Source organism: Prionailurus bengalensis, chromosome B1, assembly GCF_016509475.1.
Source record: "Prionailurus bengalensis isolate Pbe53 chromosome B1, Fcat_Pben_1.1_paternal_pri, whole genome shotgun sequence".
Taxonomy (NCBI): Eukaryota; Metazoa; Chordata; class Mammalia; order Carnivora; family Felidae; genus Prionailurus; species Prionailurus bengalensis.
The window spans coordinates 186,296,451-186,310,867 of record NC_057344.1 but is presented as its reverse complement, the minus strand read 5'-3'; the positions used below and the strand labels follow the sequence as shown (position 1 = coordinate 186,310,867).

At 48.3% G+C, this 14,417-nt stretch overlaps 1 protein-coding gene across 1 annotated transcript in view; it reads right to left on the bottom strand.

The window, feature by feature from the left end:
- Positions 1 to 8,990: 8,990 nt before the first annotated feature.
- The window catches only part of LGI2 (leucine rich repeat LGI family member 2), a 31,624-nt gene continuing 26,197 nt past the window's right edge, over positions 8,991 to 14,417 (bottom strand). The window contains exon 8 of the mRNA XM_043572860.1: positions 8,991 to 14,301. Within this exon, the coding sequence (XP_043428795.1) occupies positions 13,484 to 14,301 (818 nt within the window). The 3' untranslated portion in view covers positions 8,991 to 13,483. The remainder of the gene's footprint in view (positions 14,302 to 14,417) is intronic.

The window sequence follows — 14,417 nt, the reverse complement described above, 5'->3', positions numbered from 1 at the left end:
TTTTCTATTAAGAGGCCAGAGAATGACTTTGCAGGTCATAGAATGTCTATGGCAACTATTCACTTCTGCTCCTAACGCACAAAAGCAGCCACAGACAATACATAAGTGGGTAAGCATGGCTGTGTTCCAATAAAACTGTATTTACAAAAACAGAGTGCCAGATTTGACCCAAGAGGCTTGGTGTACTGACCCCTGGGTTAGAGTATAGGCTGCACGATAGCAAGCAGATCCCCAAATACAGTGTCTTCGTTGGGACAAAAGCTTTTTTCTCACCTCTGTTAGCCGTCTGGAGGTGAGCCACCTTCGGGATCCGGGTGCTTTCCATCCTTTGCTCCTCCCATACCTAAGGAATATTTCAGGAGTGGCAAGGACAAGGCTGGAGGGGCTGGAGCTGAGCAAGCGAGGGGAATAGGGTAGGCGACGAAGTCGGAGAGGTTGTGTGTGTAGGTGTGTGAGAGAGAGACACAGACAGACGGGGCGGCGAGAGTAGCTTAGGGTCTTGTAGGCTGCTACTGGGCGTGATGATGGCATCCCGGACTTTTCCTGGAGCCACCTGATCTGAGCTACATTTTAACAGGATCCCTTCAGCACTTTGTGGAGAACAGACTGGGGGTAGTCAAGGAGGCAGTAGGAGACCAGTGAGGTCTTTGAATTATTGAGGCAAGAGACAACGGTGACAAGGAATGGTTACATTCTGAACATATTTTTTTTCATGTTTATTTTTTTTTTAAGAGAGAGAGAGAGAGAGTGCAAGCAGGGCAGGGGCAGAGAGAGGGGGAGACACAGAATTGAAGCAGGCTCCAGCCTCTGAGCTGTCAGCACAGAGTCCAACGTGGGGCTCCAACTCACGAAGGGTGAGATCATGACCTGAGCCGAAGTCGGACGCTTAACCGACTGAGCCACCTAGGCGCCCTCTGAACATATTTTTTAAATGGAAATGTGCTTCTTTTTTCCCCTCTGGGAAGATTCATTTGTTTATTCAGCTTATCCAAAAGACTCAGACTAGAATTTGGACCACTGGCTTTCCTGATTCTCCCCAGATCTTTGGATTACAGACCTGGGGAGTCCTCAGCCTCCATAATTGCATGAACCAATTTCCTATAATAAATCTATCATCTCTCTCTCTCTCTCTCTCTCTTTTTCCAATTGCTTCCGTTTCTCTGGAGAACCATGGCTAATACATATGCCATTTCTGGAACGTGGCTTCCCACCTAAAACACAGTGATGTTAGAAGAGGCCTCTAAAGGATTTCGGGCCCACAGGCACCATGTGTCTGGACCCAGGCCTGGTCTCATGTGTCCTGGACAGAAAGTGAGTAGCTGGCTGGTGGTGGGGGACAAAGGGTCCCGATCGGCGGCTACTGATGGATAAGCAACATAGAGAACATGGAGGCCAAAAAACCCACCAGGTCTGGGGAGCCCTCACTGCAGTGAATCACGGAGAACCTGTCCAGCCTCTCATAGTACCTGCCCAGCAAAACAGACGGCCTCGCCCCTCTTGTGTTTGCACGCCTGTACTACATACATATGCTTCACCTTGAATGGTCTTACGGAAAAAACATGGGCTTGGGAGTCAAACACGTCTGGATCAGCACCTGGCACCTACAAAGCTGTGTTGTGTTGTGTTGTGTTGTTTTGTTTTTGCGTTTGTGAATTAGAGAGGGAGAGCAGCGCAGCGGGTGAGCATACACTCTCCAGTGCGAGACTGTCCCAGGTTTGAAGCCAGGCTCTTCCACCTACTGGCTGTGTGACTCCAGATGAGTTCCTTAACCTCTCTGTGCCTCTGTTGCTTCATCTGTGAAAGAGGGATAATGATCGGACCTACCTCGCAGAATCGGAGAGGATAAGATGAAAACGAACCAAATAGGCATAAAACCCTCAGAAAGTACCCGGCACTCAGCAAGTGCTGCCTGAAGGTTAGATATGATTAGTATTTTCGGTGTAACCTTGGCCAAGTCACGTGAGCTGAGTCCCAGCTTCTTCATCTGTAAGAGGATGATAACATTGGCCCTGCCCATTGGTCATGAGGGTAAGATGTAACAATGCATAAGTGATGTAACCTATGCAGGCATAGAAACTAAAGTGACAATGGGGGTCATTCTCCCCAACCGCACTTTGTGCGGACAGTACAGTTCAGTGGTTAAAAGTGTGGGTTCTGGGTTGGGGTGGCCAGATTTGGCCAATAAAAATACAGGATGCTCTGTTAAATTTGAATTTCAGGAAAACAAAGGGTAAGTTTTTTTAGCATATGTTCCACGCAATATTTGAAACATTCTTCTTTTTTAAAAAATTTTTTTTAACGTTTATTTATTTTTGAGATAGAGAGAGACAGAGCATGAACAGGGGAGGAGCAGAGAGAGAGGGAGACACAGAATCGGAAACAGGCTCCAGGCTCTGAGCTGTCCGCACAGAGCCCGACGCGGGGCTCGAACTCACGGACCGTGAGATCATGACCTGAGCTGAAGTCGGACGCTTAACCGACCGAGCCACCCAGGCGCCCCAATATTTGCAACATTCTTATACTTAAAAAAAATGCTTGTTGTTTATCTGAAATTCTAATTTAACTGGGCAGCCTGCATTTGGAACCCCATTCTGAAGGCAAACTTCATTGTGTTTCTATCCCAAGTCTTATTTGCTGTATAAAGTTGAGCAAGTGCCCTACCCGCTCTCGACCATAGTTTCCTGACTTTGCCGGTCTTTAGCTGTGCCTCCCAGGGAAGCCCTCAGCCTCTCTGTGCCTCCATTTTTTCATCTGTAAAATTGGGAGATGAATGTGCCTGCCTCATAGAAGAATAACGAGAGGAGGGAGTTAAGCCATATGACACTGCCCAGCATGCAACAGATGCTGGCCATCGCGCCATCAGTATTATTTCAGTGAAAACGAATTGAGAACTCTTTTAGGGTACGCGACACGCTGGGTGTTGGGGAAATAGTGGTGACCCGCACAGACCCAGTCTCTAAATTGAAGGCTTTCTCCTGCCATGGCCTCCACGACTTTAATGGTTATAGAAATTTCCTATCTTGGGGCGCCTGGGTGGCTCAGTCGGTTAAGCCGCTGACTTCGGCTCACGTCGTGATCTCGCACTCCGTGAGGTCGAGCCCTACATCGGGCTCTGTGCTGACAGCTCGGAGCCTGGAGCCCGCTTCGGATTCTGTGTCTCCTTCTCTCTCTGCTCCTCTGCCTCTCATGCTCTCTCTCTGTCTCTCTCAAAAATAAATAAACATTCAAAAAAAATCTAAAAAAAAAAATTTTCCTATCTTTAATTTCCTAACAGCCACCAAGCGTTGGTTTGAATTCACTTGTGATTCCCTTGCAAATGTCCACTTTTCCATTCCCCTGGGCCATCACGACTATAAATCATTGTCTTGTGATTCCATGCTTAGAAAGAGCCAGGGCTAGAACCTGCTCGTTGGAGGGTTTTACTGGGTTATTTATTGTGACAGAAAATGCAAATGGGTTGGCAGTAAACATAAGGGGAAAAAAGCCACCTCAGCAGTACAGGCAGAACGTAAATGCAGATGGAAACGGTGGGGAGACAGTGGCATTTTTAGTAAGTAGAGCAGATACTCCACTTTGCTGAAGATATGAAATGCCAGAAAATTCTCCTGACTGCCTACGTTACTGAAAGACACTTCAGGTTGACCTGCTTCTTCTTTCGGGACCCCAGAATGACATTACGTTTCGCTGTATTTGGTGCAAAACAGGCTGATGGCAAAAAGGCCGACGGAGTGGCAAATCACACCCTAGAAGGGGATCGTAGGGGAGAACAGAGCTTTGCTGAACTCCCTCAACTTCCAGCACCCGCAGACGGGATCCTCTCTTGGGGCTGACAAGTTTCCCTTCTCTACTGGTCTATCTCATACCAGAAAGATCTTTTCCAAGTGGCTGGAAATACATTCCCCTGGTCTCTATGGACGACTTACAAAGAGAGTAAGAAAACAGGGAGCCCTTGTTGCCCAGCTCGGCTCATGAATACAGACACATCGCCACGTCCCGAGCTGTCGATGTTAGCAGGGAGAAGACTTCTTTCCTACTCCGGATGTTTCCTGCCACGGAGAGGGAGCCCCAGGAACACAATCATTCTGGCACCAACTCGCACGTTTCCTTCTCTCCGCCCGAGACCAGGCGGGATGTCCTAATGGGACTGGTGAGCCAGAAGGAGAGACGCGCGTGCTGAAGTGAACCTCATCCTCTCCCTCCTGCTCAGCCTGCAAAGAGCAAACGTGTCCCTTGCTCCTCCATTCCATGCACCTGTGGCCAGGTATGTGTGTCTGTTGCAGGGTTCAGTGTTAGCAAATCCACCTGCGTGCACAGAACGAGTCCCAGTCTCCGACGTAAACCTCATCGACAGTAAAGGCGCTATTCTGGCATTTTATGATTTTTCAATGGGGACAGTTTCCAGACAGAGAAGAGGTCTATTCGAGCTGATGTAACAGAATACCAGAGACTGGGTGGCTTAACAGTATTTATTGCTCACGGTTCTGGAGGCTGGGAGTCCAAGATCAAGGTGCTGGCAGGTTCGGTGTCTGGTGGGACCTTCGTCCTAGCTCGCAGGTGGGCACCTACTCCTACGTTCTCACATGGCTGAGAACCAAGAAGGAGGCCCTATGTCTCCCCCTCTTTTACAGGGGCTCCTAATCTCATTCATGAGGGCTTCAGCCTCATAACCTAATCACCTCCCAAACGCTCCACCTCCAGATACCCCCACGCTGGGGATTAGGCTGCAACATAGGAATTCTGGGAGAAACAAACATTCAGCCCACAGCAGCTAGGGACAGAGTCATGTCCGATCCTGGGAGTTCACAAAGCTATCTCTGAGGTATCGTGAATGGTCTTCAGTCATCAACATCCTTCTCTAGGTCGGCCACGACCCACAAAACACAGGCCAAAGCCTCACTGTCACGAAGAAAACTTCCTGGGAGTGGTTAAGGAGGTGAAGACAATTACATTCCTCTTCCGTATTCCATTCCTAGTCAAGACTCTGCTCAGATGCCTTCCACCTAGAAGGCCGTAGAAATGGCACCTGCCCCTTAAACAGTGTGTGAAGGGGGAGAAATGGTGTTGTGTGTGTGTGGTAGGGGGCTATGGTGGGGATGTGTGTGGGGAGGTGTGGGGGGGGGAAGAGAGTGCACTGGGGTATGGTGTAGTGTGGGGTATGTGTTTATAGCAAGGGGTGCATTGGGGGGTGCGTTGTGTGTGGGGGTACGGGGGGGTGTGTGTGGTGTGTGTATACGTGTATGTGTAGCTTGTGCTTATGATGTGAGTCATGGGGGGCGGTGGTATTTGTGTATGTTGGTTCCTAAACGTTCTCAGATCAAGGGCTCATCAGCAATCGTGGGGCTACAAGCCATTAAAAATGGGGTACGGGTCATCAACCACCCAACAAATTATTCCCAAACTAAGCAGCTTAAAGCAACAAACACTCGTGATCTCAGCCTCTACGGGTCGGGAATCCGTGAGGGCCTTAGCGGCACAGGGTTTCTCATGAAGATGTAGTCAGGACGGTGGCCGGGTCTGCAGTCATCTGAAGGCCTGACTGGGGTTGACGTATCTACCTCCACGGTGGTTTGCTCATGTGGTGCTGGCTGCTGGCAAGGGGCCTCAGGTCCTTCCGTGTAGGCCTCTTAACAGGCTTCTTGAACGTCCTCACAACATGATGCTGGCCTCCCATGGGGAGCTAAGAGAGAGCGAGAAGGAAGCTTCACTGCCTTCTAAGACCTATTCTTGGAAGTTACACACCAACACTTCTGCCACATTCTATTCCTTGGAAACAAGTCCGGAAGTACGGCGTGCGTTCACGGGAGGGAAGTCAGTCTCCACCTCCCAAAGGGGGGGGGGGCACCAAAGAATTTGTGAACCTGGGTAACACGGTGCAGAAAAAGAGAAGCAGGGGCGCCTGGGTGGCGCAGTCGGTTAAGCGTCCGACTTCAGCCAGGTCACGATCTCGCGGTCCGTGAGTTCGAGCCCCACGTCAGGCTCTGGGCTGATGGCTCGGAGCCTGGAGCCTGTTTCTGATTCTGTGTCTCCCTCTCTCTCTGCCCCTCCCCCGTTCATGCTCTGTCTCTCTCTGTCCCAAAAATAAATGATCGTTGAAAAAAAAAAATTAAAAAAAAAAAAAAAAAAAAAAGAAAAAGAGAAGCAAAGGCAGAAGAATCTTAAAATCTATTGGATGCACTATGGCCGGAATAAAATATATTAATGTTTGAGCATTTAGACCTTTTTTCCCTCCACCCTCTTCCTGGGAAAACCCATGTGGAGAGATGGGACGGAGGCCAGGCAGCGGATGGAGTGGTGGCATATGGGAGGGGTTTTGGAAGACTGGAGAATCAGGAGGGGCCGCCGTGGAATGTGAGCTGCTAGAAAACATCTCCACTGGGGGAGACCGGCCTGAAGCAGCAGCATGGGGAGGGTGATGACCAGGCTTTCCTCTTCGTTCAGGGAAACGAGGAGAGACCAGAACTACTTGTAATAATTATTCCCTGGTTTGGGGGTTGCTTCATTAAATTCTACATTGCGGTGAGACTGGACCACCTGGGTCTTCTTACTTTCTCAAGCTACATTCACATTCCCCGAGCATTTCCACCGCTACTGTAAAAGGGTGAGGAAGCACGATGTTTAGAGCTGCTTAAGTGCTTCTGCATCTTTCTTAAGACGTTTGTATTCTCGGGACCTAGCACAGCACTGTTCACATAAGTGTCAGGACTCCAATTTTCTCTAACCTTCCTTTCACATGCCCTTCGGCACACAGCACCCTTGAAAGCAAACAGGGAGATGATAGAACTAACTGGGTTGGCGACACGAACTGGCGACCATTGGCGATGCCAATCGGGGCTCTGGGTCAGTTCTGGGGATGATGCATGGGCTGGGGTGGGGCATGGAGAACCGGGCAGGCTTCTTGCAAGATGAAAGAACCTGGCTGTATTTTTTTCTCTTGGTTTCTAGTAGACATTTGGGGACATACACAGGAGAATGCTCTTCAGGGCTCACCTACAGATTTCCGAAAGTGCTGGGAATTTCGGGGTAGCACTTAAATTACTGTACGCCTCTTCCTGTGTTGCCTTGGCTTGTCGTCTGGCTGAAGGCAGAAGCTGAGATTTAGCAAAAGGCCGCCTGGAGCAGAGGCCAAGAGGTGGGGCTCACCTAAGGCCCTTAGTCTCGCCTCTGCTACCCAATTTGCTGGAAAAAGTCATTTGTGCCAATTAGGCCCTGGTTAGTAAGGGGTTGTCCTGTCTGGGAGGCAGGTAGAGAAGCCAATTGTAAGAACAGGTGATCAATGAAAGTGACACATTGCTCACGCCTCCAATTCTTCTTAGACAGTTAGTCCTCAATTAGCTCTCTGAGAAATAGAGAAAGTGAGTGTACTTGCCTTGCTAATGACTGCATGGTCAGGACTGAGCAATTTACACAGCATTTTAGTTCCAAGATTAAATGCACTGAAATATTGGGATTAATGAGCTTCTGACTTGCAGGTTTGGAAAAATTCAGTTCTTTTCTGTACTTCTCCACAAACACAAAACAATGATTCAGTGGTCAAGCAATAGTGAAAAGGCCATTCTCCTCTCTATCCTGGTCAGGGGTACTTGCTCCGGCCTGAAGCAGCCCTTCCTCCTATGAATTTATTATCTGTATTCACAGTACATATTTCACTGGAATGCACTGGGCCTAGGTCAATGGCTTTTTATGGTTAGATACCTATCAGGTAGATACCTGATCACCTGGGTATCCATTTTCTTTGGTTGGTGCTTGTGATGGACACACTCTAAGGTGACTCCCAACCCCATGAGTCCTTTATAATCTCCTTCCTTTGAGGAGTGACTGCAGGACCTATGAACTGCTTCCAACTAATAGAATAGGGCAAAGGTGATGGGATCTCACACCTATTGCTCCTGATGACCTTACAGAAGCTCACAGTTATGTCATGAGAGGATCTATGGGGAAGACCACTGGCATGGAGCTGTGTGTGACTCCCTAGGAGTTGAAAGAGGTCCCCAAGTCGAGAGCCTGAAAAAATATGGGGTCCAGAGACCCGAATGAGCCTGAAACGAGATGCTTCCCCGGTTGAGCCTCCAGATGAGACCACAGTCTGGCTGACACCTTGAGGGCAGCCTCCCGAGACCTGAGCAGGGCATCGAGTTCAGCTGTGCCAGGACTCCTGACCCATGGGGACTGTAAGCTAATGACCATGTTCTGTTTTAAGCCACTATATTTGTGGTCATTTGTTGCATAGCAATAGAAAATTAATGCAACCCACATGCCATACCAGTAGTTAAATAATTGGTAATCACTACTAACTGTTTCTTTCATTGCACAATTAGCCACACACTGCTTTGTGATGCAGAAACACTAGCCCCGGTGTTGTCACTATAGCTTCCCATGATGATCACTTTTCCTCTTAACTAGCTTTAAGCTCCCTGAGGGCAAGAACTCTGCCCTTGTACTTTTTAAAAAGCCCCACAGTGTATCAAAGTAATTGACCCACAATAAGTACACAGTCATACGTGATTCGAGGTTTTGACCCTTCATTTGTCCAATGAAACCAAATGGGTCTAAAGACACAGACACATGAGGCAAACTTTCACTGCTCACTTGCTGTGTACCGGGTTAGAGCCCAGACATGCAGAGAACAAGACAAAAGTCTTGCCCTCAATTTGTTCATGGTTCCACCCAATCAACGGGATCCCATCTTGTCACCATGCAGAATCAGAGGATGCCCAAAGATCCCCAGAGTGCTCTGTCAATCCGTCCAGATTATGATCGTGCAGATCAGGTCGAGGTGTAGCTGTGAAGTCCTTCAGTGACTTTGTAGTGACTTTTTAGTTTGCAAGTAGAAGCAAAAGTCCCCCTGCAGTACCCATCTTCCATTTAAACAGGGAGTAAGCCACAAAGATAAATGGGCATACTCCGCCCTTCCACAATAGCCCATCATGCCCTCAAATCTGTGACTCAAGTGGGCATATCCATATTCAAGCAGACCAGAGATCAAAGCCATATTAGGCATGAGCTACTTTTTATTCATAGACTTACAGAATATATCGACTTAGGAGGCATGTTGTTTGTTAACTGTATTTACCAAAAAGAGTTAAATATATATTTAGCCTTAAAATGCATCCATTGTAGCTTGCATACTGCAAAATATGCTTTCATATACATATAAACTATTCTTATTTTACCTAAGTTATGCATCTAAGATACATAAAAATGGTACCGAATGGCATATTGGCTTATTTTATCAACAGTTCTTATACATTCCTGATAGTCAAAGGGATTGATTGGGAATGCATAGTCTCCTACCGGAAAAAAAGGTAGATTCTGAAACAAGTAATGGAATAATGTAAGGATAAGAGTGCCTCGCTAGGTTTAGATCTCAGTAGCTTTGCAATTCAATTCTTATTTCGATTAGCATTACAACTGGCTCTCTTCATTAAAAATTGGCTGTTACTTTGCCTGGTAGTCCCACCCTCTACTCGCCTGGCTGAGGCAAAGAAAATCGTGATGACCTTTTTCCTTCCATCTTATTTCTACTTTCCCCAAAGAGTTTCCTCCACAGACATCTGCCCTGCTTTTCTGCCCATTCCCTTTAGATTGTCCCAAGTCCGGACCACCTTACTCACTGCGTCAACAATTAGACTTCCGCACTCCACTCCAGGGCTCTCTCTTTAACGGAATCTTTGGCCAGTGCCTAATGAAAGAACTCTCTTCCAAAACTACGAGTGAGAGGCTGATACCTCTGTAGAAGAATCAGGAAGCCTGCTAAAGGCATATGCAAATAGACTCCCCTCCTGCAGACCTTCATCTCTCTTTCATTCTACCCCCGGTCAGAGAAATTTCCATCGTGAGTGTTCCTGGCAACCAAACCTCCAGCATCCCACGCTGATTTCTTTCCTAAAAATACACAGCCTCTCACTCCACGGGGAAGAAAAATGCAACACCGGCATTTCCAGCATGCTCCCCGAAGGCTGATTATGACCCGGAGCAATTCATCATCACTCGTGCCTTTGAGTTTTTAGTTTTTCCCTCATAGAATTCTTCTTGTGTATCTTGTGGACATTGTGACAAGAACCAAATGTGTCTCGACCTCAACATCCCCACCGGAGCCGTGGAGGGAGGGGAAGAGAGGGTAGAGAAGCAGCCGTGCCAGCTAGAAACCCTCTTGAGAAGGGACAATTATCGGAAACTTCTGGAAGACTTTCAAGAGTGGGGCCTTGCATGTAATAGCAGTTCCGTAGCGTTGAATTGTTAAATGGACCAGTTGATTAAATGGTGTCTATTCAGCATTATTCTCCTTCTGGCTGTGCATATTTTGCTATATTTTTAAAATGTTATCTCAAGGTGCTGCTATATTCTGAATCACGATAAAAAGTCTTTATTTGGAAGGCATGTCAGACTGTCACAAAGAAAACACAAAGCCTGCTGTTGAGGGGGGAACCTCCGCCTCGGCCACTCACTACTGGATAACCTTGAGCAGGCAACTGACTTCGATTTTTGCACCTACTTCCCTCCCTCTGAAATGAGCATCCTGCCCGCCAATGAGCTGAAGAACTATTTATTAAACAAATGAGCTGGACACAGATGCACACTGAAAACATATAAAGCTTTGCTGAAATGCAGGGCGGTCTTATTATCCTCTGCCCGAGGACACAGAGCCATTCGCACCTAAGGCTTGTTTTTAGTCTTCATGAGAGATCTGTTCCTGATCCCATGCTTTAAGGCTGTGTGGCGTGGCCACTTGGCCACCTGGAGGGACTCAGCCTAGCCACAGAGACTGTAAAGAAGAAACAAGCTGACAAGATGGGAACCAATGGGGGATGGGAAGGCATGGACAAGAACAGCCCCGCCTAGAACGATCTTCACAGGGGACGGTCCCACGTATCTCTCTGCTTTGGGTTTCTGGTGTTGTTGGTTTGTTTTTCTCGTCTTACGTTATTACTGGGGGAAAAAAAAGCTTCTTGCAGAAATTGTTTAAAACTCAAGGGATGCCTGGGAGGGAGCAGTGGGATTAATGAAGCAAAGCTTCCACCGACTTGCGCCAAGAACATCTATGCTCCTTCAGCAAGTCGGCCAGAACAAATAGCTGCTCCCTCAGCACGGAGACTCTTGTAGGCTGCAGACTCTGATCTGGTCTCATTTTGTCAGAAGGAAAAGAGAAGAGAAGCTGGTTGTGGCTGCGGGGATTGCCCACCCTCTCGCCTTCACCCAGCCCCCAGTTCCCTCAACCTGCCTTCGACCCGCCAGCGTCTCACCTGGACTCAGCAAGAGCCCCTCTCCCCGCCCCGTAGCTGGGAAGCTGGTGCCTTGCTCGGGAGAGGCAGCCCTGGGAAGAGGTGTCCCGACTGCCTTCTCCACAAGCGGCGGCAATCGGGAGCGTCATCTCGACCTGGCACAAACGCGGGGACCGTCTGAATGTCCCCTACGTTGTTTGCCAAGTGCCTGTGTTTCCGCCTGGGCTTGTCGGAAGGTTCCATGTGCCAGAAAGAATTGTTTGCCCCTCCTCACCGCCGGAGAAATGCCAGAGCTGCCCCACTTTCGGCCTCCGATGTGGGGATCGGGGCATCTGTAGTCAATTCGAGTAAACCAGGAAGGCAAAAGAACGCATGCGGAAGAGTGACTTGGCACTTAAAAAAAATGAAAACAAACCACTTTTCTCCTGTGGGGTTGGTGCTTAGTAGGAAAGTTTCAAGCAGCAATCTGCCGTGTGCGGCTGACCTCCTTCATTAAAACCCCCGGTGTCCTAGGCTGAAAGCCCTCAGCCTGCAGTCCCAGAATGGACCCAGGAGTGCTGTTGCAACACCGATGCTATTTATTGCCTTCATCTGCATTGCTTAAACACCAGAAACAACAACGCATTCACATTTGTAGCAAAACATCTACCTACTCGTGACTTGGCAAACAATCGTGAAAAAATAACACTGCAGTACAGTATGATTGTGCTGACTTCAGGGCGACAAGAGACGTGGTCGAGTTGCTCTTTCAGAGCCACTCCCCAAATCCACTTCACATCCTCTGAAGAGAACCAAGCTAATCGGGCAGCGCATGCTCTGGGAACCTTCCACAAAACCAGGGCCCATGGGCTTCCCAGTAATCCACACCAGAGAAGCCCATTTTGACATAGGTGCTCCGGCCCCCTGGGTGCAGACCTGGTGTGTGGGGCTCCGTGTGTCTGGCTGCAAAGCCGGTCCCTGCTGATCGGCCTGAGACCCTCAGCCTACTGGGGATGAGCCCCTGCCAGTACATGGCCCCATGTCAGCGTCTGAGCCCCAGGGGGCTTTCCTGTGCTACGCTCCCGGGACAGGAAGGGGCATTAGCGTCATGAGCACCCTGGGTGCTGCCATCTGGTGCCTCAGCCTCTCTGGGAGGGCTGTACTTGCAGCAGCAACATTAGCAAATCAACAAAGCGGGACATCGTATGAGTAGGGAGGTGGGCAGCTGGCAGGTTGGTACTCAGTGATTTCTAAGAGTAAGTTGCCCAGAGGGCAAAGCCATGCACAGATCAAAGGGCCACCTCTAGGTTTTCAAAGTCCATCGAGACTTGTGAAAAGTCCTCTTTTGATTCCATAAAATCTTGCTTCAGAAATTCTACCAAATGCTCATCAGGCGGAAATACCTGTTCTATTGCTTTGAAGGATGGGATGAAAAGCACCATTCAGTCTTTGGCCTGTCTGCTGGTTACCCACAAACTCAAAAGAATGGGTTCAGGGAAGCAGCTGGGTCACGGAGAGCATCTAACAAGCGGTATTGCTCTGGCCGCCCCGGGGGCCGGCTTTGAACCACAAGGAAGAGGGGAAATGCCTTTGTCTCACTCATGGGCCTACAGCCCGCGCTGGGCCTAGATATGCATCAGCAGAGTATTCTCTTTGTGGTAAAGGAAGCAACGTCCAACATTATTTTGTTAACACACCCATGATGTGCGTCTACGTGAGCCAATGAAATAGCCAACGTTCTGCTATTAAGGGGGATTCAGGAAACTGAAATGGCTCAAAATAGCATTGCTGAGTGTTACCAGATTTTTAAACGAATCATCAGCAAATCTTTTCAGCTGACTTTGCCTTTAAGAGTTCTTACCAAAAGGATTGCTAAAATGGAATGAGAAGGGCCCATAGTTTGGTCTTTGTTTGTTTGTTTGTTTATTTCATTATAAGAGCTATCCCATCTTATCCATTAATCCTTCCTCATTAAAAAAAAAAAAAAAAAAAAAAAAAGCACATTACTGTCCTAGATGGTTAAGAGCTAATGCTGTACTGTTTTCTCAGTGACAACAGGCTTTAAGATGTCTTTTTAAATGGGAGAACGGACACGTCATGCAATTAGCCAATAAACGCAATCCCTGATTAAAATGTGAGTTCTAAAATTTTGAAAACTTCTAACTATTCCCCCAGTGTGGTTTTAATTTCAGAGCTCTGAACTTGGCTTCTTTTTGTATCTGCTTCTTGGTCGCTCTCCTGTGAGAGCCAGGGCTACGTGTCTTTTAAATTCGCCAATCACACCTTCACAAACTTAAGTCAACGACTATATGTTCAAAAATCTTTGTTTTCCCTTTGAAACTGGATGCAAAAAAGAAATCTCTCCTGTCGGTGGAGACAGCCGTGAAGGAACGAGGCGCTTGCACATAAATCTCCTTAAATTTTGTGAATAGCTGCTTTTCCTTATCCCACTGGTATATCTGGGAGAACGTATAGTCACTCCCCAGGGCCAGGTAGTGGTTATCTTTAAAAGAAAAGGGCTGCAGGGTCATGGCCCCCCGGGATGGAAGAGCCTGGATCTCCACAAACCGCTTACTATTCCACTTCATGACCCTGGAGTCCCCGATGAAGCGGGTGAGGGAAAGGTAGAGGGCATTCTGCATTCTAAAGCTTTTCACGGCCAGTACGTCCTCCATGTTGGGGATATCACTGTGGGGGACAAACTTCTTAGAGCTTTTATTCCACTGGAGGATGATGGGGACCTGGGAGCGGCTGGACAGAATCAGATGCGATTTCCCGTCTATGTCCACAAACTCCGCATCCGTGTCCCTGAACCACTCGTGCAGAGACTGGTAGGAGTAGAATCCTTTGCTGTTCCATTTATACACTGTGGACAGCCCAGCTTTCGAGCTGTCTGCGATGACGAAGAACGTCTCGTCCTCGATCTGAAACAACTCGATGTCGTTGGGCTTGGAAATGCGGGAGACTTCGATGTCTTGGAATTTGACAAACTTGGTCCAGCTCTCGTCGTATTTGTAAATGTGGGAGCCGCCGAAGAGCTGGGCCACCACCACGAAAACCTGGTCGTCAATGAGGATGGCCTTGCAGCCCACAATGGACTGACCTGTGCCCCGAGAGAAACGAGAGGGGATTAGGGCAGCGCGGTTAAAAACGCTCCTCCGCAGCGAAAATGGGGCCCTTGTGAACTGCAAAATGGGGGGAGAGATGTAAAGAAATGGA